Consider the following 27,773-nt stretch of genomic DNA (forward strand, 5'->3'; position numbering starts at 1 on the left):
AAAATTATTACCTCTAAATAAAATAATGATAACTAATAAATTTGCAAAATATAAATACCATGCTTTCAAACATATAACTTGTAGATTATCTTTGTTTAAAAAGATAAAATTCAAAGGGTATACAGGTTTTGTACCAATTTTAATTTCATTCTAGCAATTTTCTGCAGAGTATATACTATTGCAGGTTATATGAATGAAAATATAGTACAATTAATGCTGTTATCTATAGTTTATTATCTAACATTTTATTATCTTTTTTTGATAAAAAATGCTATTTACTTGTTTTGAACTATTCATAAAAAAATAAAACAACATAAACTTTTAAAAAAGGAATTTGTTCCTGTAATTAACATTTTAATTTGTTTATTAATCTGTTTTTCTTTTTTAAATTATATTTTTCTGTCATGTTCTATTTTATATTACTTTTCCAACTCTTGATGAAGTGATCTTCTGAGACACTAGACTCTACATCCACTCATTTAATTCTATATCACTCTGACTATCACTTCATTGTGAGTTAGAAAAGTAATATAAAATAAAGACACTGTTTCAACAAACAGAAAAATACTCAATTTTAATTCAAGCTTTCTGAGATTATATATATTTTTTGATTATGCATCTGTCAGAGAATTCTTCAAATTCATAAACTAATAAAGTTTTTTAAAACAAAAGATTTAAAAATTATGCTGTGCTTTTAAATTATACACTCAACCAAAAGTTAACTAGTGAATCTTCCAATTGATTTTGAAGATGGATAAACAGTATAACTACAAATATTGAAGGGATCTTATGCCAGATAATTTTATTATAATTAATAAAGAAAAGGCTAAAAATATATGAAAGTTTTGAAATATATTATTATTATAAGCATTTTGAATCATATAAAGTATTTTAAAAAGTTACCTGATTGATCTTCTGTTGTATCTGCTTCAATAATTTGATTATCAAACCACATATGTGCAACAGTCATTCTATTTTGAGTTAAAGTACCAGTTTTATCTGAACATATAGTAGATGTTGACCCTAATGTTTCTACAGCTTCTAAATTTTTTACCAAACAGTTTTTAGAAGCCATACGCTTTGCTGTTAATGTCAAACACACCTTTAAAAAATTAATTATATTTAAATTTCAACAACAAAGTTAAATAAGAACAACATGCAAAACTATTAATCATATATAATGAATACAGGGATCTAAATTTTTTGAGATTTTCAAACATTTAACTGTGTAGCTCCTGATACACCAGTCTCTTCAAAATTATACTTTTAAAACAAATATTCAAAGTTTCTCATTCTGCTCTTAGTAGTATCTTCTTTACATTTCATAAAAGACACTAGAGTTACAACATGCAGACTTTATAAAGTGTAATTTTCACACAGTTAGGTTTTCAAATTTAAGCACAGTCTCATTGGAGCTTGAAGGAGACAAAACTGGTGTTTGGGAATAAAATCCCAAGTCATAATAATGTATACAAGTGATGTAAACAGTTTGAATGCTGCATGTTTGATGGTGAAGACAACTCAAAGTCAGAGAGACTTGCAAGATTTAACTGTTAAAAACATCACTGTTGTTAAACAACTGCTGGATAATATACATACTCCTTAATATATAAACCTTTCTGCAAAATTTCAGATATTTTCGAAAAAGATAGAAGTTATTAAGCTTCTAAGTGGCTAAACACCATCATGCTCTACACATGAACATCCATACAGAGAAAAAATCTGCAACTTTTTCTGAGTTTTTCAATATTTCAAGGACCAAGTCCTTGAATGTAAAAATCTTGGAGGTATTGTTTGACTAATTACCATACTTTCCCTCTGTTATATATAACAATTGGGAAATGATTGTGCCATTTTTTTGCCATTCAAAGCCTAATAAAAATTGTCGTGTTACAACAACAGACTGTCACTGCCTGCCTCAGCTGGTAGAGAAGGTAAAAGAGCTGACTTAACTCTTGCTTGGAAGCATGAGTTAATCATGCTCATGGTAGGCTACAGCAAGATAGCATTCCAGCTCATCAAATTTCACTCTGTCAGGACTATATAAATAATATTGAGCTATTATTTCTTAAAACCTCCCTATAGTCCAACTTTGCATTCTGTGAATTCTCTTTCCTTACATGAATAATTAGCTCAAGAGATATTTTTGCCAATGCTGAGGAACAATTCTAAAGAAAGGAAAAGTGTATTGAAAAAAATCAGTGCATATTTTGAAAAAATGTAATAAGATAGTCTCAAAACTTTTTTAGGTCTTATGTTAATTTTCACTTTTATAATAATAATTATTTTCAGAGCAATTTGTATTATGTCTTTAAATAATTATTTATAATTCCCATTTAATAAAAAAGTTATAAATAATCATTTATAAAAATTATTTTCAATATCAGTTGATTTAAATATAATTTTCTCATTAACAAAACCAGTTAAAATTAATAGAGCACATCTTATGAGTCTTTTTCAAATAAACTTCCAAAAGATTATATTAAAATGTAACTTATATCATTTATAAGTAATTTTCTTCAACTTTTTTCTGGTTACATGATTTTAAGATATTAGTTAATTAGTTAATATATAAATATACAAAATAAATAAATGTAGTTTTAACTGAATTTTAAATATTTCAATCTAACATACTTTTGTGCAGATTACTGACAAGTTATCTGTGTTTAGAAGACAATTTTACAGGAGTGAGGTTATGTGCCAATTTTATTTTCATTCTATCAATTTTCTTTGGGTTACAGACACAAAAATACAGTAAATGATTTAATCAAAATTGTAATTGAATGAACAGAATAAAATATACAGTAAAATCAGCAAAAGCAGGAACCTGAGTAAGGCAGAAATCTTCCAGAGGAAAAGTTCAAATATTTTTCAGTAAACAATTACATTAACCTAACAAATGTTCTCTGAAAGCAAGAACATTGAGAGACATGGGGAGAATTGAGAAAATCATGCTATTACAACCCAAATACAGGGAAGTATAAATGCAAAAACCAGAAATTTGTGTTCTGTATTTCTATATCATGCAGTGCCATCTATCAGAAAATAAATTAATATTTTTTTTGTTAGAGGGAATGCAGAGTATTTTCAGGATCCAAAATTTTCCTAGTCTAAATTTTACATACAAAATTTCCCCCAAAATTGTTGCACACTAGCAAATAAAATAAAGCATTTCATGAACAAATTAATAATTATTACTATATAGTTTGAAATATTCTGATTAAACTATACAAATAATTAAATATGCCTACCATATAATNTAGGTAAAGAGCATACAATTATTCTACTGTTCAAAGAAATTATAAAAAAAATTAACAAAATAGTTTGCATTTGCTATAAGGTTTCATGTTATCAATATTTTCATAAAATATGAAAATGAAATGCTAGACATTTTTTGCTATCGCATGTTACTATACTAAATTTTTATTACATTTATGTATATAGTTGGTAGGAAAATAGAAATCTGTGTTGTTGCAAATAATTCCATCAATAAGAATAAAAAACAAATATGGGATGCTAATAATATTTCTATATAAAATTTATTAACTGTACAATGTTCAAGTTAGATTCTATAAATTGTAAAATAAAGCAAAGTGAACTGCCACAATACAGAGTAAATATTTGTAGTATGCAAAATATCACCAACTGTGGTTAGTGGAAAAAAGATATTCAACTTTTTAATAACAGCCAGTATTGTGTGGATAGTAATGCTCCTATAAATATTAAGTGAAATATACTTTTATATATGATTATAATAGAGTAAATTTTCTTAGAATCAAATTTTTTCAGATTCTTTATCCATTCTNTTATTAATATTTTTTTAAGTATAAAATTGTTGTACTTACTGTTACTGTTGCCAACAACCCTTCAGGCACATTAGCCACAATAATTCCAATTAAGAATATTACGGCATCTAGCCAATGATAACCTAAAATAAAAGCAATTACAAAGAACGAAACACCAAGGAAGACTGCAACACCAGTAATCAAATGAATAAAATGAGCTATTTCTCTAGCAATAGGAGTATCTCCCATCTCGAGTCCAGAAGCTAAGTTTGCAATACGACCCATTACTGTTCTATCACCTGTATTAATAACAATGCCTCTTCCAGTTCCTGTTAAGAGAAAATAATCAAAATTAACTTAATCATGTAAATTAATATTTATTTATAACGTATGTGTAATGTTTCTATTTATGTCAGTAATAATAGGAAGGCAATTTTTCTTTTCTGCTTATTTTTTGTTTTAGAATAAATTTAAATTTTGAAATATTGATTCTGTATGTTACTTTCCGGCAATTTAAATTTGTCCTTGCTTATTTTTACGAAACAGTCGAATTTTTCTAAACATATTTCATTCAAAGTTGTAATTTACATAAATTACTGTTTGAATTATATTTAAAATCTGATTTTTGGCCTTCATATTAATGTTGGAAATATTTTATCACAAAATATATAGCAGAAATTTAAAGTGGAATATTTTAAAAATAATTATTTAATTTTTATTCAAATATTCTTTTTTCTTAAATTTATTTGCCGTAAATAAATATTTTCCAGGTCATTTTCCGTGATTATAAAAATGTATTTAATATTATTTCTACAGAATTTTTTAAAATAATTTATAAAGACTACTCGAGAATATAATATTTTGTCTCTCACTTGTGTACATAAACACATAGCTGTCATGCTTTATGTAATTCTGCATTGTGGTAAGGCATTATATTACGTCCGGACACGACTATAATATCTTCTGGCTCCCATAAGTGAGATATCTTTTTTCCTCTCTGTTTGTCTCTCTGTGAGAAATACAAAACACGAGAAGTAAAGATATCTATGTATAAGCACGTGCTGAGTATCAACTGGCAGGTAAATAATGTGACTGGCTAGCAAACTATGACAAGCATCGAGCTTAGAAAACTCACTGAGGGTTAGAAGTGTCAGGTGACACGCTGTTTCTCTCCCAGCCCCGAAAACTAAGGGGCGCATAGGATACTAGTGGGAGGTTGGAAAAACATTCGGGATAATTTTTTCTGGTCGATGTCACCACCGGTGCGATAGAGTTACATCTTCCCTCTCCGTCTGATGACCTACAGAAAAACGGGGCGTGGATCCCAGAGTACGTGACAAGTAATATTAACAGGCCTATTGCAATTAAGGAAATGCTAGACTATCTCCGATGTTGTCAGCTGTGTTTTAATATATCAGAAATATATGTAGGGACTATCTCTTATCAGTTCCACTAAAGTTATTGCAGATTACACGATACAGAAAACGAACTGTATTTTATCGCATTGAGCTTGTCAAATGACTTGTGTATAGACTGAAAAACATTATCGAATCTAAACTACGTCATTAAATTGAAACAGTTTAAATAATTATTACAGGATAAATAAGTATTATACTAATAAAATTTAATCAAATATCAGCTAAGGAATGATGTGCGAAATGATTAAATATTGAATAAAGATATCTAATTTCAGTTTTTTAATTCATTTTTTTTTCTATTCTCTACTGTTGAAGGAAAAAGAAAAACTTGATGTTATTTAACGATAGTCTGAATTCAACAGTTTTTTTAAATAACATAAACCAGTTTCTTGTTTATTTATACGTATTACCGAGATTAAATTTTTAACCTTTCATTGTTCGAATAGCTCGTATAAATACAAATATAAATATATAAACATGCGTTATGCGTTATTTTAAAAGATAAACTTATATTCTTTAATATTATTTATATTACATAATTGTCTAAGGTTTATAAACGAGAAGCAACGTGGCGACTCAGGAAGTATAGAGAGATAAGAGTATCTTTATGAGGTCTACATGGTATTGGATTTTCTAAAGGGTCACGAACTGAACCCTTTGATTTCATAGCTTAGAAACAAATCTGATTTATTGCTTTGAACTTCAGTTATATAAAGTTACTACTGTCTCCTCATTAAAAAAATAGACAATTATGTATTAACTGTTTTGCAAATCGACTAATAATGAGTCATTTTTCTATCTATATACGCTCGTATAATGATGTATTTTATTATATATATAATAAAAATATAACGGTTTTAGTACTGTGTTGAANACAGGGGAGTAACTAATAAATCTTTAACAATGGTAAAGTTGAAGAAATATTAACTTTTCACCCCAATTAAAAGGCCATCTTAAGGCATAAACAGATTATGGTTTTGTTAGACCTATCTGCACCTGAAGATAACCCATTCATTGGATCAAAAACAATATTATTTCTCCAATCTTACCCAATGTTACAGGTATATTGGTTATCTCATTAAATTAACTACAATGGCTAGTTCAATTTTATGATAAATAAAGAATAAAATCACTAAAATACGAAATCATGTTTGTTCACATATGATTATTCATGGGGTAACTATACATTGCATTATTAAATTCATGTGAATATGAAAAGCATGACCCAAATAAATAGTGATACAGTAGAGCATTGTTTATCTGAAAGCCGGTTATCCGAAACGTCAGTTAACCGAAAGCATTTCAGTCGACAAATTTAAATTTTTGCTAGTGCTGTGGCGCTGCAATCTTTGGCTATATCTTGGGCTACTCCAATATTTTTTTTGTTGATGTGTGTGATTTAGCTGGCAGCACTGGCAATTTTGTGTGGTGTTTTTCTGAGGACTGTGTGTCGTGCTGAATCGAATGTTTTTGATACTAGATCAACTTCTAAAGTATATATTTTTTGGTTTTTATATTTTTCAATATATTTATTTCGTTTGTAAAAAATAAAGAAATAATTTTTAACGATACAATAACCACAATTATTATTTTAAAAAGTTTACGTTAGGCTTAACATCAACAAAAATTCAACGCGAAGCAACACGCAACTGAGAAAAATTTCAACACGGGATAGGTTAATATATTTTTTTGTACATAATCGATTATCCGAAAAATAAGTTATCTGAACAACCCCAGTCCCCAATTGATTCGGATAAACGACGCTCTACTGTATGTAGAGAAATGTATAAAACCCACATAGCAAATCTTTCTTACTCTAGTTTATTCACATAGTATGTGTCCCAAAGGGTAGAATACTGTGTCTGCACACCTTATTCTGTTTAATATGTAGAATATAGTATTCTTTCTTCAATCTTTTCTGTCCTTTCACATTTAACTCNAAGATCTACAGATTTAATTAGCATCAACCAACTATTCGAATACAGTGGTACATCAGGATACGAAATTAATCCGTTCCGAAACTAAGATGGTATCATGAAGATGTCGTAAGGTAAATTATTTTTCCCCATACCACGTAAAACCAAATAATTTGTTCCCCATACTCGTAAAACCAAATAATTTGTTCCAACACGAAAAACACACTGAAATGAAAGCTAAGTACAGTAGAGAGTCGTTTATCCGAAAGCCGGTTATCTGAAAGCCGGTTATCCGAAAGCATTTCAGTGGACAAATTTAAATTTTTGCTAGTGCTGTGGCGCTGCAATCTTTGGCTATATCTTGGGCTACTCCAATATTTTTTTTGTTGATGTGTGTGATTTAGCTGGCAGCACTGGCAATTTTGTGTGGTGTTTTTCTGAGGACTGTGTGTCGTGCTGAATCGAATGTTTTTGATACTAGATCAACTTCTAAAGTATATATTTTTTGGTTTTTATATTTTTCAATATATTTATTTCGTTTGTAAAAAATAAAGAAATAATTTTTAACGATACAATAACCACAATTATTATTTTAAAAAGTTTACGTTAGGCTTAACATCAACAAAAATTCAACGCGAAGCAACACGCAACTGAGAAAAATTTCAACACGGGATAGGTTAATATATTTTTTTGTACATAATCGATTATCCGAAAAATAAGTTATCTGAACAACCCCAGTCCCCAATTGATTCGGATAAACGACGCTCTACTGTATGTAGAGAAATGTATAAAACCCACATAGCAAATCTTTCTTACTCTAGTTTATTCACATAGTATGTGTCCCAAAGGGTAGAATACTGTGTCTGCACACCTTATTCTGTTTAATATGTAGAATATAGTATTCTTTCTTCAATCTTTTCTGTCCTTTCACATTTAACTCCTACCTTTGATCTTTCTCTATGCATGTTTCTTCGTGGGATTGGGCCTCCCCTTCCAGAAAGAACTGGTTTGACTGATGGCTGAGTATGGTTAGAGGAAAAAAGTGGAGACTCATAGCAGTCTTCTATGGAGAGGAACTTGGAAGAATGATGTTGGTCCATCTCTCATAGTGGGACCAAGACTTTAGTGTTAGAGAAAAGGACGATAGGGTCCTGGAGAACATGACAGGTATAAAACAATTAAAATCTCATTACCTAGTTGATTCTAGTTGTGGTTGAATCTCTCATATTAATCTGAATTTGGAGAGAGAGCAGAGTTGGTCCTCTTGAGTAGGGGATAGCTGTAATGTACATGGCTCTTTGTTTGAGATGACTTGTGACAAATTCTGTATTAAGACTGTTAATCTTATGAGAGAAAACTCATCAGTGGACTCAATTGTAAAGATCATGGTTAAAAAAGATTTTGTCTGTCAACATCCATCACACAACACCAAGAAATTTTTTGAAGAACCTGGGTACTTCTTTGTCTTTCTGTCCTCCATCTTAACTACCCTTCACCCATATCTTTCACTTTCCTTCTATGTAGTTATAATTTTAGTTTTTAAGACTTAGTGGTAAGAGTCAAGTTTAAGGTAATTTTGTTTGTATTCTTATCTTAAGTAATACTAATTAATATCTTATTTTTTGTAATTCCGTGGTGAATTCAATACAGGTTGTCTAATTATCATCATGTGTGGCTGCTGGAATTACTCCTAGAGCTGGCATTACATGTTGAGTTTTTGTATATATTTTACATAAAGGCTATAATAAAGTTTTTGTTTTGTGTTTTGTTAATGCTGTTGTGTAAATCTAATACCTACATAACAATTGGTAAATATACACCTTTCTCATTAGCTCACAGTACACTCTACCTATATATTGGTGAAAAGTGTGTATTGCATTGATCTTCCAAATTTGTGATCTAAAAACTGATCTTTTCTTAATAAAAGTTATTTTAATGTTGCATTATAAACATGAGTAAGTGCCCCTATTAAAAGAATCTAAGTAGTGGATGAAAGAGGAAAGCTTGAAATAATAAAAAATTTTGAAAGACTACAAGTTTTGAGTGCTTTATTCCTAACTCTGTATTTTCCCAAAAGTTCTGTTAGTTTTATTGCATGTGATTTTTAAGAACACACATATCATATTACAAGAGAAATAACTGTATTTAAAATTAATATTTCAGTATTAATCTTATAAAAATATCTTATATAAAATATATTGTAAATTAATTAAACATANCAAAGGAAACAACACACACAAGAAAACAATCTCGTGACTCTATCGTCTACACGTCTTCTCTCTCCTTTCTTCCGAAAAGTCCCGTTTCTTCCGTTGAGCATGCTTAATTTATAAATTCAATCATTGAATTAGAAATGTCTATTCAAAAAAATTAAAAATAATAGAGTAAAACATAAAAGTTACATGCTATTAACTAAATTGTTAAATACCTATCATAACGATATAACAAACATGAAAATTCAAAATTAATAAATAAAGTTTCTTACCTGAGGTACCATATTCTTAAATGATTCCATAATTTTTGAACTTTTTGATTCTTGATAATAGGAGAAACAACCTGTGACGATTACAACAACCGACAACACAATACCGAGGTAGAGCTATAAAATAATTGTAAATTAATATATAAACTTGACTAAATTATAGATTCAAAGTTGCAGTTGGTAGCATCTATAATTATATTTTCTGAAGTGTTTTTCCTGTAACTGCATTGAAAACATTTAACGGGAACAACTGATAAAAAAAAATAATAATAACCCTTCAATATGCAATTATAATAGTGAAAAATCACTCGATAGCATCAATGGAATGGTATTTAATACATTTATTTTTATATATTTATTTATTTATTTATTATGAGGTACACAAATTGTGTTACATACCTGGCTCCGCAGGAAGCACTACCAGTGGTATTTAATACAGTCCACCCCCCTATAACACTGTTGATTATTCCGTATTATATGAGTTCCATGTTGTACGAGTCACTTAGATTTTACAAATACGTGTGCCGGGCTGTGAACGGCTCACATATTTGTAAAATCTAAGTGACTCGTACAACATGGAATTCANTTTTACAACGTCTTCTGCTGGTAATGTTGTCTTTTGTCCATCTCGAATGATCATTGCATACTAAAATAAAGAAAATTATTTTACATAAATTATAAATTTCATATAATAAATTTTATTATTATTCAAAAAAATTAAAAATAATAGAGTAAAACATAAAAGTTACATGCTATTAACTAAATTGTTAAATACCTATCATAACGATATAACAAACATGAAAATTCAAAATTAATAAATAAAGTTTCTTACCTGAGGTACCATATTCTTAAATGATTCCATAATTTTTGAACTTTTTGATTCTTGATAATAGGAGAAACAACCTGTGACGATTACAACAACCGACAACACAATACCGAGGTAGAGCTATAAAATAATTGTAAATTAATAATAACATAATTATAATTGAAAAACTAAAAGCTGTTTTGATTTAATAATGGATAGTAAATAATAAAATTTTACAAATTTGTTAAATTTTCTAAAAATTTAATAGATAATAAATAAATCCAAACAATAATATTTATAAAGAAAACGAAAATTTAAAGATAGTCTTTAAAAGGAATCCAACAGTATATCAGCTGTTACATATGGATAAGGAAGCTATAGATCAGAGCTTTATTCCTGGAATTTACAGAATACCCATACAAGACAAGAGGTGACAAAAAGAACTGTACTACATTGGAACTACAAAAAGGTCACTAAAAGAAAGAATAAAAGAGCACAAAAGGAATGTACAGAATGATCAACCAGTCACTGCTCTAACATTGTATGTTATAGAAGACCCGACAGAGGTTTCAGTGAAATGGGAAAGAGCAGAAATAATACAAAAGATTCAGGATAGGAGACATCTTAAATATGCAGAAGCAACTATCTGATACTATAGTAAATCAGAAATTTATTGTATTTCATAATTCCAAATTCTAATCTTTTTTTTACCCATTAAAATGAATTGTTTAATTTCTTTCCTAGATTGAGAATACTTCCTTTTTAATTATTACATTTATTGTAAATTGCACATTTAATTTCTGATGCACTAATAAAGCAAATAAACAACATAAATTTGTAAAAATCACCTGATATAAGACATTTTTGTCAAAGAAAAATTGCTGCTACTTATTATATGTCACTGTGTATTAGAGGCAAGAAATTATAATAATCAAGAAATGTTTTAAAATTTTAATCATATTGTATTTCCATGCATATAAGAATATGCTCTTATATGTTATAGTGCTAATTTGTTCCATCTATACATGGGATAAAATCAATACTACATACTCCACAAAGTACCTAAAAAACTTATTATTTTTTAAAAACTTTTATAGGAAGCATTTTTTTAATTTGGCTTTTTACTTTTAATTATGGTTACCACAGAGATGTTACTGAATAGTTACTGTATCAATACATTTACATTTAATTTACATTCACACAGCAGTGTAGTGCTTTTATAAGACAAAACAAGTTTGCACACATAAGAATGCTCTTATAAACATATCAGGACATGTGTTTCAAAAATGTGAAAACAAGCAATTTTCTTATTTATAAGACCTGCTTTTATTTGTGTAGAAATATAGTATTTAAATGTGATATATTATTTGACAAAGTTTCCTAGATTAATTGAAAAAGAAGATAAGAGTTCTTTCAAATGAATTTTTAGATGTTAAATTTAATGAGTTGCATTTTAAGTCATTTTAAAATGTTTATTTGCTACTTGTCATTTTATCTTATATCTATTACATGCACAAATCTATTAACACAGAAATTAAAACAAAATTTTTGTAATGAAATAAATTCATAACTTTTCATTTTGACTATAAATTCTTATAATTTTATCTTAATTAAAAGGAATATAAGTCTATGAGAAATATATAGAATATTGTGGTCTGAAGACCACATGTTCTGTTGTGTAGCCAACTCCTTGGGTGGGCCAGAGTAAAGGAGGGAGAACGGGATATCCCGTATGCTCAACAAAGGAAAAGAAAAAGGAGGGAAGATGTGTAGATGAGAGAGTCATGAATTTTTTTTTTTTTTTGGTGTTGTTTCCTTTGTTTTAGTGTCTGTTATAGTGAAAGGACAGAGAAGTGATCAGAAGGACTAAAATAAACTTTAAATTCCTTGCATTGGAGTCATAGAGTGTGTGATTTATTTCTTCAAAGTTTCTTTTTGTTTGTCCCTGCATGGGGAATACTCTAAAGATCGAGTACTTCCCCACATAATTGGCATAAAAGTGGAGTCTTGAGAGCAAATCCTGTCGCTGACACCAATTATGTGGGAAGTATTCGATCTTTAGAGTATTCCCCATGCAGGAACAAACAAAAAGAAACTTTGAAGAAATAAATCACACGCTCTATGACTCCAATGCAAGGAATTTAAAGTTATTTTAGTCCTTCCGATCACTTCTCTGTCCTTTTGTTATAACAGACACTAAAACAAAGGAAACAACACAAAATAAAAAATAAAAAAAACTTGCACCTCTCTCGTCTACACATCTTCCCTCCTTTTTCTTTCTTCCCTCAAAAGCCCCACTTCCTCCATTGAGCATGTGCAATATCCCTCTCTCCCTCCTTTACTCTGGCCCACCCAAGAAGCTAGTTACACGACAGAACACATGGTCTGAAGACCACAGTATATTATTATTTATTTGTTTATTACTTGAAATATGAATATATTTTAGGTGGGGAGTAATACTTAAAAAATTATGATGTATTAAACAAAAATATGATGTATCTAATATTTATATGAACTTTCATGATGGATAAATATAATTTAAACAACTGTTAGTAATTTCTGAATACCATTTATATATTTCATTGAGAATATAATGAAGTCGAGTTGTTTATTTTAAAATAGAAATACATTATAAAAATGTTTGTATTTTTGTAACTTATTTTCATTCTAAATATCTTTGCTTTTATGTAATTTGCATTGATACATCATTTACTATTAATTTTCTTATGTGAATTTATACAGTGCATACTCTGTTGTTATAAGTCTATGAAAAAATCTGCTAGTAAAATTCAGTAATGAATGCTGTTATTAACAAATTTTTAAAAAGAAATATTTTGTTTGTAACAGAACTATGTTTATGCATTTTAAGCGGAATTGGATCTGAAAGATATCACCAATGTGAAGTGTAAAATTTATACTCTGAGCAGTGATGCTTCTATCTTTACATGATATATTATTATGTTTGAAGCCAGAATCACTAAATCCATGTGACAAATCAAGAAATCAAGTGGTAAAATATTCTAAATATTCTTCATATAACTACTTTTATTAAATCTAAACTGATTATTTCATTAGGTATGAATAAATAAACAGCCCCTATATATATATACTAGCTGTTACCCGCGACTTCGTCAGCGGAGGTTTTGCAAGCAAACCCCATTTACATCCAATATTTCAATAACCATAGTAATTGTTATATAACACCTACCGCTGAAGAGAATTGCCGAAAATCAAACGAACTATTTTCAATTTGATCAATTTTCTGAAACGTTTACAATCGTTCTATAATCGAACCAANTATGTCAGATACATAGACTGAATTTCTTATTTATCTTATGAGCGATGATGAATCAGTGAATGAATGAATGAGTCAGTCAGGACAAGCAATTTTATATATTTAGATATATAGCACTAAAAGAAGCATTCATTGATATATTAAATATATTAGTGGTACTACTATATAAATGTATGTATATATTAGTGGTACTACTATATACATACATTTATATAGTAGTACCACTAATATATTTAATATATTAGTGGTACTACTATATACATACATTTATATAGTACATTCATTGATATATTAAATATATTAGTGGTACTACTATATAAATGTATGTATATATAGAGCATTCATTGATATATTAAATATATTAGTGGTACTACTATATAAATGTATGTATATATATAAACACAATATACTAGCAATAAGGTTTGATGTTTCATTTAGTGATTATCTTCAATTTTTGCATATTAAATCTATTGCTGGTGTATATAGTTTGTTTATTTATATAAATACATATCCTCAGTGAATATGTTAATTTTTCTTGTAAAATTCAGTAATGAATGCTGTTATTAACAAATTTTTAAAAAGAAATATTTTGTTTGTAACAGAACTATGTTTACACATTTTAAGCGGAATTGGATCTGAACGATTTCACCAATGTGAAATGTAAAATTTATACTCTGAGCAGTGATGCTTCTATCTTTACATGATATATTATTATGTTTGAAGCCAGAATCACTAAATCCATGTGACAAATCAAGAAATCAAGTGGTAAAATATTCTAAATATTCTTCATATAACTACTTTTATTAAATCTAAACTGATTATTTCATTAGGTATGAATAAATAAACAGCCCCTATATATATATATAGCACTAAAAGAAGCATTCATTGATATATTAAATATATTAGTGGTACTACTATATAAATGTATGTATATATATAAACACAATATACTAGCAATAAGGTTTGATGTTTCATTTAGTGATTATCTTCAATTTTTGCATATTAAATCTATTGCTGGTGTATATAGTTTGTTTATTTATATAAATACATATCCTCAGTGAATATGTTAATTTTTCTTAGTGTCTGGTTCTGAAGCCCACTTAGTAGAGTGACTATATGCCTGTTGTTAATATTTGATTGTAGAATCAATCTTTGAATAGAGCAATTCTATTAACATGTCAATATAATATAACCAATTTATAAATCAATAAATAAACAAATTTTTAATAATAACTGAAGTGCAATCAGTTTTAGACCCCATTTTTGCTAATTCTGAAATGTGTTCCAGTTGAATTGTAAATGATATGGTCAGCCTATCATTCAGTTCCTTCCAATAATCTGGAAATGCTGCTATAATAAAAAGAACTAAAACTTACTCTAGCCATATTAGCAACTGCCATTGGTTAAGATTCACTTGGATACATAGTATCTCACTGTCTATAATCATTTTCATGATATCTACTGATACTTTTATCTTCCTATTAGTTTTAATTCTTCAGATTTAAATATGGCAAATTATTTTAAGAATTCATACTATTCACTTTATTCATATTCTCAATACTGTCAAATGGAGTGAGATTGATTTTAGAAGGAGATTTTTATAACAATACACAAGTTTGTTTATGCTTCAAATTTTGCATTATGAATAATCCATTAACATCCATGAGGTGGCAGCAGTGAACTGCAAGTGTAAACAAAGCAAATCAGCATCAATTTGTGATAATTCGTAGATGTTTGAATATTTTTATTTGTTCCTGAAGAAGTGTTCTGTTTTCATGGTTTTTGTGAGTATGAAAAATAGGTGGAGCAAGAATTGGTTTCTTCTCCATGTGTGGTTCATTTCTTATTAAGGTATAGTAGAGTACAGTAATACCCCGAACTTATGCGATAGGTGGGACCGAGCGGTAACCGCGTAAGTCAAATTCACGTAAGTCGGGGTATAATTTCACATATAAAAACATACAAATAATTTTTAATTGGGGCCGGAGACTAAAGAAAACAATAATTTAGAAAAAAATGCTTAATAAAATCTTAGATAATACATTTGTATAACAAATTAGGCCTATATTATTTTACAATTTTTCACATTTACTTGATTATCACACCATAATTTTAACATTGTTTCCATCTCAGCAATAATACCGTGACGTTTACGAATGATGCTTGAATTTAAAGATTGAGCATTTTTCACAGCTTCGAGAATTTTTTCTTTGCCTTTTATAATTGTTCTGACCATCAATTCTGGTAGATCAAACTTCTTTGCCAATTCACAAATTTTCATTTTTGTATCAAAGTCTTTAATAACGGGTATGTTTGTAAAGTCAAACAAGTTAAACACATTAGTAACGAATCGTTCGAAAAGTCTAACAAAATAGGAATAACAATGACGTCATTCTCGTTTAACTTGTTCGACTTTATGAACGTACCCAATGTTAACTTTACATTCCAAAGATAAAGTTTTTCTTTTCTTGTTTGATGCAGAAGAATCAGTTCTACTTCGTTTGGATGACATAGTAGAGTCTCTCAAGTCTCCGCAGATATAACAAACACAGAAATAAATAACACAAAATAAATTGTAGCTATGTGTCGATTCTGCGCGACACATCCGAACATGTAAGCTGAACAATAGTGTGGGGGGAGTGAGTAATCAAGGGTTGTGTGTGCTCAAACAAAAGACGAATCGACAAGATTTGAAAATCGCGTAACTCCGGGTTCGCGTAAGTCGGATTAGCGTAAGTCGAGGTATTACTGTATCTTAGTTATTAATACCCAAACTTATAGAAATGCTATGCTTGATGTAAGCTGACATGGCCATGTTTATAATATGGGGTGACATTGATCGAATTTCAAGACAAGAAAATTATCAATAGTTGCTTTTCTGCCTGATCAAAAAATTGACAGTGGCTAGAATGATAAGTACTATGTTTTCCGTTATTCAGCGAGACATCAGCGCAGTGATAAAACTTGTTCCATATTTTAGCTTGCTTGCAGCACCATCTCAAAATGCTTACAAAATTTCATTAGCGAGGTTGAGGAGCGCTAGCTTTTTGGTAACATAACGAGCGAAGTATGATGACACCATGTTTAAAGGTTTTAATTGAACTAGAGGATCAAAATTTTCTTTTAAATATGGATGAAAGAACTTATGACAGTTTACAAACAGCTAAAAATAAACATATTTTTAACTTTTGCCTATTTGAAAGAGTTTAACAGACATAATTGTCTTTTTGTCTTTGTATGTCAGATACATAGACTGAATTTCTTATTTATCTTATTTGTATCCTGATTTTAGATATCATATAATAATCTAATAATTAGCATTATATAACCCACATGTCAAAACTTTCAGCAAAACCATTATATATATATAAAAAAAGTATAACGTATATTTTATAATACAATCTACGGCATATTTGTACTCACAGAATATTGTTTTGTGTACCTTTATAATTTATCATTATTGCTTGTTAAAGATCTTGTGAATGAAAGTAATTAATTTTTTACTGAGTATAATTTTGTTTTAAAACGAGTAAATGTTTCATATTTTCATTAGAAATAGCAACCAATATCAAAACATATTTTAAAGAACTCCAGACATCATTCAGTGCAGCTAACCTAGGCTTACTTGAAAATATTGTCACTGTATTTCAGCACAATGTCATGAACATAACCAGATATTTTGGACCTATCTTCCTGATATTCCTTGTTGGAATCAATTGCAGCTATTAAAGACGAGGCTTGTAGCTCATCTTAGTAATTTTTGGAAAAGCTAGAATTAAGATTTATAACAGATTCCGAACAAATACTCATAACATTTATAACAGATGCTGTGAAAACGCGATCCATTTTTATTAGCAGGATGCTAGCTGTTGTGTTCCTTCTAACACGTCAGCAGGAAGTTAAATATTTCACATATCCACTAGTAGATAGCAAGCACTATGTTGAATAATGGAAAACATAGATATAATTGTGTTTACTAGTTCTATACTATTTGCAGACAGCTATCATCATCCCAACCTAGTGTAAGATTGATAACATCTTATTTGCTTAATTTTTCCTTAATCTTTATTTATTTTATATCTCTTACTTACTAGAGAAGACAGACTTTATATAGATATAAACACATTTTATATCACTTTGAAGATAATGAAATGAATAACCAAACACCTTAGTATTTCCAGCAACAAAGTATTTAATAAAAATAATAACATTTTTGACTATTTTTAATAGTCTTCTTCAGTTAAACCACTTTAAAACAAAAAAAAAAAAAACGTAAAATAGAATGCAAGCAATACAAGTGTTTGGTTATTTCAAGTATTTATATTCCAGTAAGTTATTTTGTTTTGATAATCAAGTGTTTTAAAAAAAGATTGAATTATCAATCTCATCCCATTTAATATGTTTATTTATGAATTATCAATGTTTTTATATTTTAAGGGAAATGATAACTTCATTTAATAATTAAAGAAACTTGAATAACTAAAAAATTAATACTTTAAAAGTGAAAATAATATTGGACTTCACGCCATATATTGGATAAGTAAAGTTGAGAAAATTATCATCTAGGCATTAAGAACCTACAGCTATTGCTACAAACAACTAGCACTTTCAACGAAACTATTTTCGTCTTCTTCAGGTTGAAAGNTGATCAGTGAACCAGTTAGGAGACTGCTAAAGCTGTGGTCTCTTGCACCTAATGGCATCTCTTAGGTGATATAAAATAATCAGGCACTCTTTTGTCACATGAGGAGCATACTCATGAAGAATAATGCTCAAAAGTGAAAATAATATTGGACTTCACGCCATATATTGGATAAGTAAAGTTGAGAAAATTATCATCTAGGCATTAACAACCTACAACTATTGCTACAAACAACTAGCGCTTTCAACGAAACTATTTTTGTCTTCTTCAGGTTGAAAGAACAGTTCCAATGCTGGTTTGCCGTTGCTACAATTTGAATTTGAAGGTTATTAACTGTTCTTTCAACCTGAAGAAGACGAAAATAGTTTCGTTGAAAGCGCTAGTTATTTGTAGCGATAGTTGTAGGTTGTTAACACCTAGATGATAATTTTCTCAACTTTACTTAATTAATACTTTATTATTTGTGATTTAATTTAGAATAATTTATTTTTTAAAATTTAATAATCATTAATTATTTTGAAATTACTGTAATAATTATACCATGTAGTTTGAATTTAACTGATTTATTACTGAACTAATACCAAATCAACATTTAAGTTGATTTGATATTAATTTTAATAATCCTGTAATTAATGAATGTCAATTTTGAACTTAATATTCAAATTTTAATAACTGATAATTAATATTAATTCTGAATAATTATTAATGATATATGTTTATTCAATTTTCATATTATGAGTACAAACCCAAATCTGTTTTTATACAGTAGCTACTTTCCATAAAATTCATGTAAAAAATGTCTCTATGGAAAAATGAAAGATTGGTTTCAGATTTTTAAAACTAGTAAAAACAATACAATAAATCAATTACCATAATATAATAGGATGTGTTTAAACAAAATATTTCAATTTTAGTTAATAAATTAGAGGGACAATTTTAACTTTTCAGCAAAACTTAATAAAACAGTAGAAAAAATTATAAATGTCTTCATTAAATCCTTTCATACATCTCAGGAACACAACTGTTTTTTCCAGTGAAGTTAACCTGTCCATCAGCCATTCTTATAAAAAGCTCAAACTAAAATAACCCAAAAATCTTCATAAAATCAACAATGAAAAATGTTTGTTGGGTTTTTCCTGTTTAAGAGCAAAGGAAAATTGATTTTCTTGCAAAAGGGCAATGGTTTTCTTTGCATAATGACAACCTGCTTTATCTGGCCAAAATATATAGTTTTCTTCTCCCTATAGTTCTGTACTATGAATGGCAATAATCATTTCTTCAATCATTGTTCAATATATGTCTCAGCTTCTAGTACATTATTTTTCTCACAAACATATGGCTCTGACAAACTTTAATGGAACCATACATAAAACTGAAAATGTTTTAGTTTGGGTATATTTCACAACTGCAGGAATGTCACCAATATTTGAGAAATAATAATGTTTCTGGATGTATTTTTTAGCATAAAGTAAGCTTCAACATCAAAAATGCCTTGAAATGAACAGCTCAATGACTAGTGCTAAACTTGAATTTGGTTTTCTTGATCTTTGCAGTATTTTGGAGCTTTTTGTTTTTTTAAGTGTGGTAATCTGTTTTTGTGTTCAAAGTGCAAAGAACAGTTGAAGGTGTACAACTGAACTTGAAAACTACATTTCTCAGTGAAATGCAGTCATTCTGATCCATTCACTGCTTTGTTAAGAGCTTTCAATTTTCTTTTAGTGAAAACAGCATTGTGACCAGCACTTCCTGGTTGTCTTTCAACATGTCCTGTTCTTCATTTTGTAACATTCAGGTCTTTACTGGACACCTGATAATATTACCATAATTAAGCAATAATTTAATCTTCCATAAAATACAAAATTGACTTTCTTGCTTGTATTTTGCAAATTAGTACAACACTTTTCCATGTGACAATTTTGCTCAAACATCCATTTTACATCAACCATTGCATTATTTATTAAACTTTTATGATTTAAAAGCTAAAAATTAATATTAAGCCAATAATAATAGTAAAATAAGTTTAAGAATAAAAATATTAAGCAAATGTATAAATCAATAATATTGTTTAAATTAATAAAATAATTAATATTTTAGAATATTAATTATTTTATTAATTTTGCAAAAAACAAAAAAAATTAAATAACTTTTAAACAACTATCCAATCATTTTTAGAAAAGAAAAAATTAATTATTAATTAAAACCAAAATTGAAGACAAAATCCATCAAAAACAAATTGAAGTCAAGAATTACCATCCAGTGAATTTTATAATTTAAAATGAATTATTTTATATAATCTTACTACTATACTATCTTTAGTCAAATATTTCATAAGTGTATTAAATATTTTTCATACAGATTTCTTATTATTTCAGATATCTCTTAGGAAAGCTTTTTTCAAACTTTAAAATTTAAAGATCTTCCATTATTTTATTTGGCTCACTATACTAGACAACACAGATACAAAAAAAGTTTACAACTTAAAACAAAATTTTAAACTTGCACAAATTATTCACTGTACTGTATGCATCAAAACTCAAATCCATGGGTCTAATCTTTTATTTTCTTTTTAATATTCATTAATTTTTCATGTTTGCACAATTTCTCCATTCTTCTAAATTTTTCTGCTATGCATATTGGATATTTTTCTTTATCTCTCTGTAATAGTTTAGCATTTTGCATTTAATTTCAACATTTTACTTAGGACACATTGATATTAAATGAATAAACATAAAGGAATATATAAAGACAACATGCATTTACTATCATTATATATTCTTTCATAAAATCATGTTTATGATTGCCAACTCTTCATAAACTTCTTGTCACAATTCTTTTATATTTAATTATTACATTTTCTTTTTATCATAAACCAATATTGCATAAACTATTGACTTTTGATGATATTTTGTTGATTCTTTTCATTCCTCACTATGTCAAATAAATTTCATATTTTTTAAAATTATCTTTATTTGTTATAGTAGTTTCTTATTACTTTTGTTGGTTTGTACATATCCAATACATCAACTTTTTTCTCTTCCTTAGCCATTATCTCTTTTCATACATTTAATTTCTTTTAGTAAATTACATTCAAACTGTTTTGCTATATTCTTTATATATTTTACTTCTTTCATCAAGTTTTCATTAAGTTTGCAGTATCCTTTTTTGCTTGTTTAAATAAAAATCTAATAAATGCCATCTTATTCTTATTGTTTTTATTATTGTATTTAAGGTTTTGATTCTATAGATAAGAAAATAATTTGAAAATATTAAATAAATAACAATTGATTTCTTATGAAAATCTGTTGTTTCTATGTGTGTTAAACAGCCTATATGATAAAGTTTTTCAGTAAAGAAAAAATTCTCTTCTTTTTTAGAAACTTTGAATATTTATTTAAAAATAAGTTAAACAACAATTACTGTTTTTAAATTAAATACTTTCATCTACAACTACTATATCATAGATATTATTGAAATTATTGAAATAAATAATCAGAAAAATTTTTTAAATGTAATAATCTGGATAACATTTTTGTCATTTTGAATCAACATGCATAAATAAATTTCTTATTGGATTATAAATAATTTTTTGAATATTTCAATTATAGATCCAATAAAATGTAAAACTAAGGGCTAGTACACATTAGGCATTGGGCGTTGCATTAAACATGCATTAGTAGCGTACACACTGCGCGTTTAGCTCGGCATTTGACAACCATTTGCACTGGCTCAGTTTGGAAATGGACGTGAAAGTAATTGCTTGTGTGTGGCTCCTCTATCATCGCTATAAAAGATGATGGCAGAAGCAAAGAGAATTTTGGATGCACCCAATATTACGAGATAGACTGAGCATGGAATGTTTGGACATTTTATCCAAAACTAAGACAATATGAACCCAAGTTTTCTAATTATTTTAAAATGTCTATAAAATCATTTGACGATGGCTGGGCTCTTTTGGATTTCATCAATAAATAGATCAGTATCGAAATGATCGTTCTCCATTTTGGCCAACATGTGTCCACTCTACCTGAAAGCACGCGATCGAATGTACAACAAAATAGCAGCACATGTATCTCAAAGCGCGTGGCTTACGCCCGCAAAACATGCGTTCTACCCAAAATCTATCAACGCGCGTTTGAGTGTGTATACCTATGCAGAACTCTTGGTTCTTTAAAATGCACATTACCAAAGTGCATGTTTCAAAACGCCTAATGTGTACACAGCCTTAATATCACGATTATTTATGCTAAGAAAAAGAAAGACTTAATTTAAATGTTAAAAACCTATTTGAAATTTTCATCCTTAAATGTACTGTATATTTTGTATATTATACTGTAGTTAATAAATCATTAAATTATATATATATATATATATATATATAGATTACATATATTTTTCATGTTGAATTCACATAATAATTTGTAACTGAAAAAAATATATCATTAATAAATTATGTCTAAAATGCTGGATTAGTCATAATTTTGCACATATATTCTATAAAGAAAACCCAGAAGGATTCTAACTAATTACAGTTTTAGCCTAATAAATATTAAAATAATCATAATGATAAAAATAAGAAATAATACTTACATTGTCATCAGGAGGTTCCTCAAATGATGCAGCTTGAATGGAATAGGCAACAAAACACAGGATTGCACCTATCCATAAAAGAAGGGCAAAACCTCCAAATAAATTTTTACAAAACTTCACCCACTCTGGTGTTCCTTTTGGGGGTGTTAAAGCATTAGGTCCATCACGATCATATATGACTTTAGCTTGGCTTGAAGTCAAACCCTAACAAAAGCAGTTTTTTTTTAAATGAAAGATTCAAGTTTTTACAATAAATATGAATAATTTAAACATTATATATATGAAGTAATAATTATGAAAAACATAATGTATTATAATCATATATGTAAATTATATACTTATAACATAGCTCAATAGAATGCAGTATCACTTACGAGGGCTGTTCGGAAAGTCCACGGCCTCAAATAGAACAACAAACAAAATAATGTTAAAACTTTTTTATTTTTTAATGTAGACTCCTTTGTTAGCAATGCACTTATTCCAGCGATGTTCTAGCTTTTTTATGCCATCACAATAGGTCGATTTGTCAAGGTGTGCAAAATACTCGTTCACTTCAGAGATGACTTCGTCATTTGAGTGGAATCTCTTTCCAGCCAAGAATTTTTTTAGGTTTGGAAAAAGGTGGAAGTCACTGGGGGCCAAATCAGGTGAGTACGGTGGATGTGTAACTAATTGGAAGCGAAGTTCGTTTATCTTTTGTTCAGTGATTCTAGCGGAATCTGCATGTGCATTNATAGAATTTTTAGGAAAACTGCGTTTTGACTTTGAGATTCAAGATTTTTATAGTACTTCTTCCTTGAATCTCATCTTACAATTAGTCCTGCATCCCATTCCTCGCTTCCCGATTGTTTTCTTCTTTGTCTCCAGGTGAAAATTGAAACCGGATCAGGTCACGAGAAAGGTTTGTTCCGAGGCATTTATTTGACACCTGTTTGTCGAATCTGATCAGAGATTGTTGATAAACCTATAAGCCTTTCGCTCATAATTTAGCCTATTGTTTCTGCTATCTGTCATTTTAGAACTTTAACGGTCATATGTGATGTTTTTATACCTGTCAAATTTTTCCCCTTTTCCGAAAATTTAACCTAGATCGACTGTTTATGAGCACGTTTTCCTATATTTTCATTAAAGAAAACCCATTTTACAAATAAAATTACAAAAATACTGGCGGCTAGAATGGATTAATTGTATTTGCATTAATTTCTATAAGAAAAATTGCTTCGGTTAATGAACGGACTTGTGGAATGGATTACGTTTGTTAACTGGGGTTTCACTGTACTTACTTTCTTTGCCATAATTTCAATGATTTTTACATATATATAGAACAAAAATTATTTGTGCTGCTATTGCACTATAATTAACTTGGTGTAGATTACACCAAGGTATAACATGTTTTTATAAATACTACACCAAATTTGTATATATAATCTATGCCAAGTAAATGACTACAATATATGGAACAATTTTAAAATGAAGTATACAACAAGATATACAGCTATTATAACAATTAATGTATTTTTATCCATTCACTTGTTGAGCAATCAGTTGTTCATATGTCTGTCTACTGAATTATGATATCTGATAGAAAATGGATTCACTTATAATGCAAGCTGACGTGGCATGAGATCAACTTATATTAGATTCCAAATGTATATTGTAAATAGAAATATATACAGGGTGGGGCATAATGGAGTACCACATTTACGAGGTGAATTTTAAAAAAATGGTACAAGAATATGGAAAAACTTTTTATTTATTCAAAATACATGTAATAAGGTTTTTTTGTTTAGGTTTTAAAAATGATGTCGTCCAAATGTTGGCCTTTATGGGTGTTGCACATTTGAAGCCATTCCTTGAAGTTTTCTTCAACTCTCACCAACATATCTGGAGGAGTGTTGGTGATTTCCTCATGAATGGCTGCCTTGTGTTCTTGTAGGGTTTGAGGGTAATGTTTAAAACCTCTGCCTTGAGATACCCCCATAAGAAAAAGTCACAGGGGCTTAAATCATGGGAGTGAGGGGGCCATTCGATGGCTTTTCATAAAGAAATTACTTGACCGGATAACATCTCTGTCAAAATGGTGCGAGAACGAGTCATATGGGCTGTGGCTCCATCCTGTTGAAACCAAAAACCACTTGTATCGTATTCTTCCATTTTGGGACGCAAAATATTCTCCAGCATGTCACAATATTGGTTGGAAGTCACAGTAACAGTGACGTCATCCTCTTCAAAAAAAAAAAAAAAAAAGGCCCTACAATGCCTACATAGGACAAAGCACACCAAACAGTGACTTTCAGGCTGTGAAGAGGTTGTTGGTACAGTTCTCTGGAGTTTCCAAGCAGCCCACGAACCATGAATGAAAGCCTCCATGACAAAGCCCAACCATGGCATGTTGACTACTGAAAACTTTATTGCTCACGCCATCTAGCGGACTGACCACCTCCCATTGGACAACATCATTTTTAAAACCTAACCAAAAAAACCTTATTACATGTACTTTGAATAAATAAAAAGTTTTTTCCATATTCTTTTATCATTTTTTTAAAATTCACCTCAAAATGTGGGACTCCATTTTCTCCTTTAATCTTTCTTCTTTAAAGATTAAAAAATTTGTATTTGAGAACAAATAACTAATATTTTTCCTAAATAATATCATAAGTTATTTGAACTTGCTTATTTGGTTCATCCAAATTATTTAAAAATATATCAGAAATTTATTCTGAATAAGCTAAAAAAATTTGTGTTTTCATGATAAGTTATGAAAATCATACATTATGAAAAGTTTAATAATGTAAATATAAATTAAATTGAAATCTTATTAAAANTTTAATATGAGGTTCCGGACAGGTCCAAACCATCACAAATTTTGCAAATTTTTATCTGTTTTAAATTAAAAGGTGAGAAAAAGGGAAAGAAAATGTTAGACATGGAATTTTGTTTATGTTCAAATGTGACGCAAAGTCATAAATTGTAAAAAAGAATGTAGTTCTAAAATCAACCATCTCCAGTTGGGAGATTGAATTCAACTTTGAGTTGACCTTTCTCGCAATCCAAGTCGGAATCCTATTATGCTTAGTAACAAGGAAATGGCCACTTGGAAAGCATGGAATGAGGGAGATCAACAATTGGAATGACTGATCAAAAATGAAGATTGTTATAATTGCCAGACTTTAAGGACACACACACACATAGTGTCAAAGCATTTGGTCAGTCAACATACACACTATGTGTCAGCGCATCAGAGAGACAGTCTCTCCCCATTGTGCAAATTATGAAATCCGTGACACTTGAGGAAGGAGCAAAACTGATCTTGCTTCGCCCAGTTCATCTGGTTCCTAGCGTCATCTCTGTCATCAACACACATACCTTCTGATGGATGTCCCTTCATTTTAGCCCCAGGGCTGCAACCTAGTATCACCACAACATTCCAGTGAAGAGCCACCAATCTTCTGCATCAATACACCCTCCTTCTGGAAGGACACTTGTGCAGACTAACTGTACTTTTAGAACTTTAAATCTCAAGAAACTATGTAAGCATCTTTTCATTCAAATAAACTGGGTTAAATGTAAAAGTACTTGTATTCTGGGTCTCCTTCACCATCACCCACATGTGAATAGCCCCTAGACCATTCCTGGAGTGGAATTAACTGATTCAGTTAATTCCTGAAGCACTCCCCTTAGTCAGCAAACTCACATCAAGCTGTAATGGATATTGCAAACAATTTTTTTGACAGAAGAGTACCTAATGCTGATTTAAAGAATATCAAAACTATGAGAATCACTATAATAAAACAGTGATGTATGTTTATTGAGCACGTCCTATCATTGCATGTAGCATTTGTTGATATACCCGTTATGTATTGTCTGCATAAAAAGTAAAGTACAATATTATTATATTAATTAAACAACATTCTAAGGAGTTCTCAGCTAATAGTTACAGAAATTTGGATTCATTAATTATTGTGGCAAGCTATATTACTAAATTCTATGTCATTAATAAAATACACTCATTGACAAAAAAAGTTACACACCAAGAAGGAAGCATTTGAATCAAATGAAACTTTATTGCATTAGCATAAGACCTTGCTAATAAGTAATTACACTTATAATATCCTAGCAATAGAACAATTTCTTGTGGAACAACATTACAATTTAAAGGAACCTTTAATATGTTTTAGGACTTCCTCTTGCATAGGTACTGTACATATGGTGAAATGGTCAAGCACAAAGGCATACAGGCACTGTATGAGATCCTTTGACACTTTCTCATAAATGTTGCAACTGTCTTTCCTGATGTGTTCCTCATATCTGTATATGGCTGAAACTGGTATCTTGTATGATCTCACTAATGCTCAACAGACAATAAATCTGGAGACTGTGAAAGCCAAGGAGGTGAGACATGATGGAGATATTCCAGGAAAAATCTAGCTATGGGCAACCAAGCACTATCTTGTTAGAAAATGGCTATTTGCAGCCCTACCATGAAAGGCAACATATCAGGGTGATGATTTTTCTGAACTTATGCTGTGTCATCAAAATCCCTTGCATCACTGCTAGGGATGACTGATTGTCATAAAAGACAGCTTTCTAAACTAGAATGTCAGTAGTAGTATGCTGCTCAACAATAAACAAGAGATTAAAACATTCATCAATGGTTCGCCACACTAATATGGCACTTGTTTGTTCTCAAACAGAATTGGAATTCATCATTGAAGACAATATGCTCAGTCTGTAGCAGTTCATGTTTCTGTCAGTGAACCATTACAAATGAAGCTAACAACGTTGAGATGCTAATCAGGGCTGCTGCTAGCAATTGTGGGGCCTGGGTCAATCATGAAAAACA

General features: G+C 29.4%; 2 protein-coding genes across 2 annotated transcripts in view; both read right to left on the bottom strand.

Moving 5' to 3' along the window:
• LOC111621442 (sodium/potassium-transporting ATPase subunit alpha-like) overlaps positions 1-4,142 on the bottom strand; it is a 55,336-nt gene extending 51,194 nt beyond the window's left edge. The window contains exons 1-2 of the mRNA XM_023363590.1: positions 3,846-4,142; positions 904-1,102 (exon numbers count right to left, since the gene is read on the bottom strand). Of these exons, the coding sequence (XP_023219358.1) occupies positions 904-1,102; positions 3,846-4,070 (424 nt within the window). The 5' untranslated portion in view covers positions 4,071-4,142. The remainder of the gene's footprint in view (positions 1-903; positions 1,103-3,845) is intronic.
• On the bottom strand, positions 4,070-26,318 carry LOC111621454 (sodium/potassium-transporting ATPase subunit alpha-like). Its single transcript, XM_023363610.1, has 7 exons — positions 26,297-26,318; positions 24,983-25,155; positions 22,931-23,134; positions 10,434-10,547; positions 10,194-10,247; positions 9,605-9,718; positions 4,070-4,114 (listed from the first exon to the last, which is right to left on the bottom strand). The coding sequence occupies exons 1-7, from the start codon at positions 26,316-26,318 to the stop codon at positions 4,070-4,072; spliced, it is 726 nt and encodes a 241-aa protein (XP_023219378.1).
• Positions 26,319-27,773: the final 1,455 nt, after the last annotated feature.

This window comes from Centruroides sculpturatus, unplaced genomic scaffold (genome assembly GCF_000671375.1).
Source record: "Centruroides sculpturatus isolate CEXI.00-Female unplaced genomic scaffold, Cexi_2.0 scaffold227, whole genome shotgun sequence".
Classification (NCBI taxonomy): domain Eukaryota; kingdom Metazoa; phylum Arthropoda; class Arachnida; order Scorpiones; family Buthidae; genus Centruroides; species Centruroides sculpturatus.

Bases quoted from the DNA above. Each gene is read 5' to 3' on its own strand.
- LOC111621454 (XM_023363610.1), bottom strand. From the start codon at position 26,318: ATGAAGGGACATCCATCAGAAG. The intron at 25,156-26,296 runs GTATGTGTGTTG...TTTTTTTTGAAG, and splicing joins GAAGGGACATCCATCAGAAG to AGGATGACGTCACTGTTACT. The intron at 10,548-22,930 runs GTAAGTATTATT...ATTATTTTATAG, and splicing joins AGGAACCTCCTGATGACAAT to CTCTACCTCGGTATTGTGTT.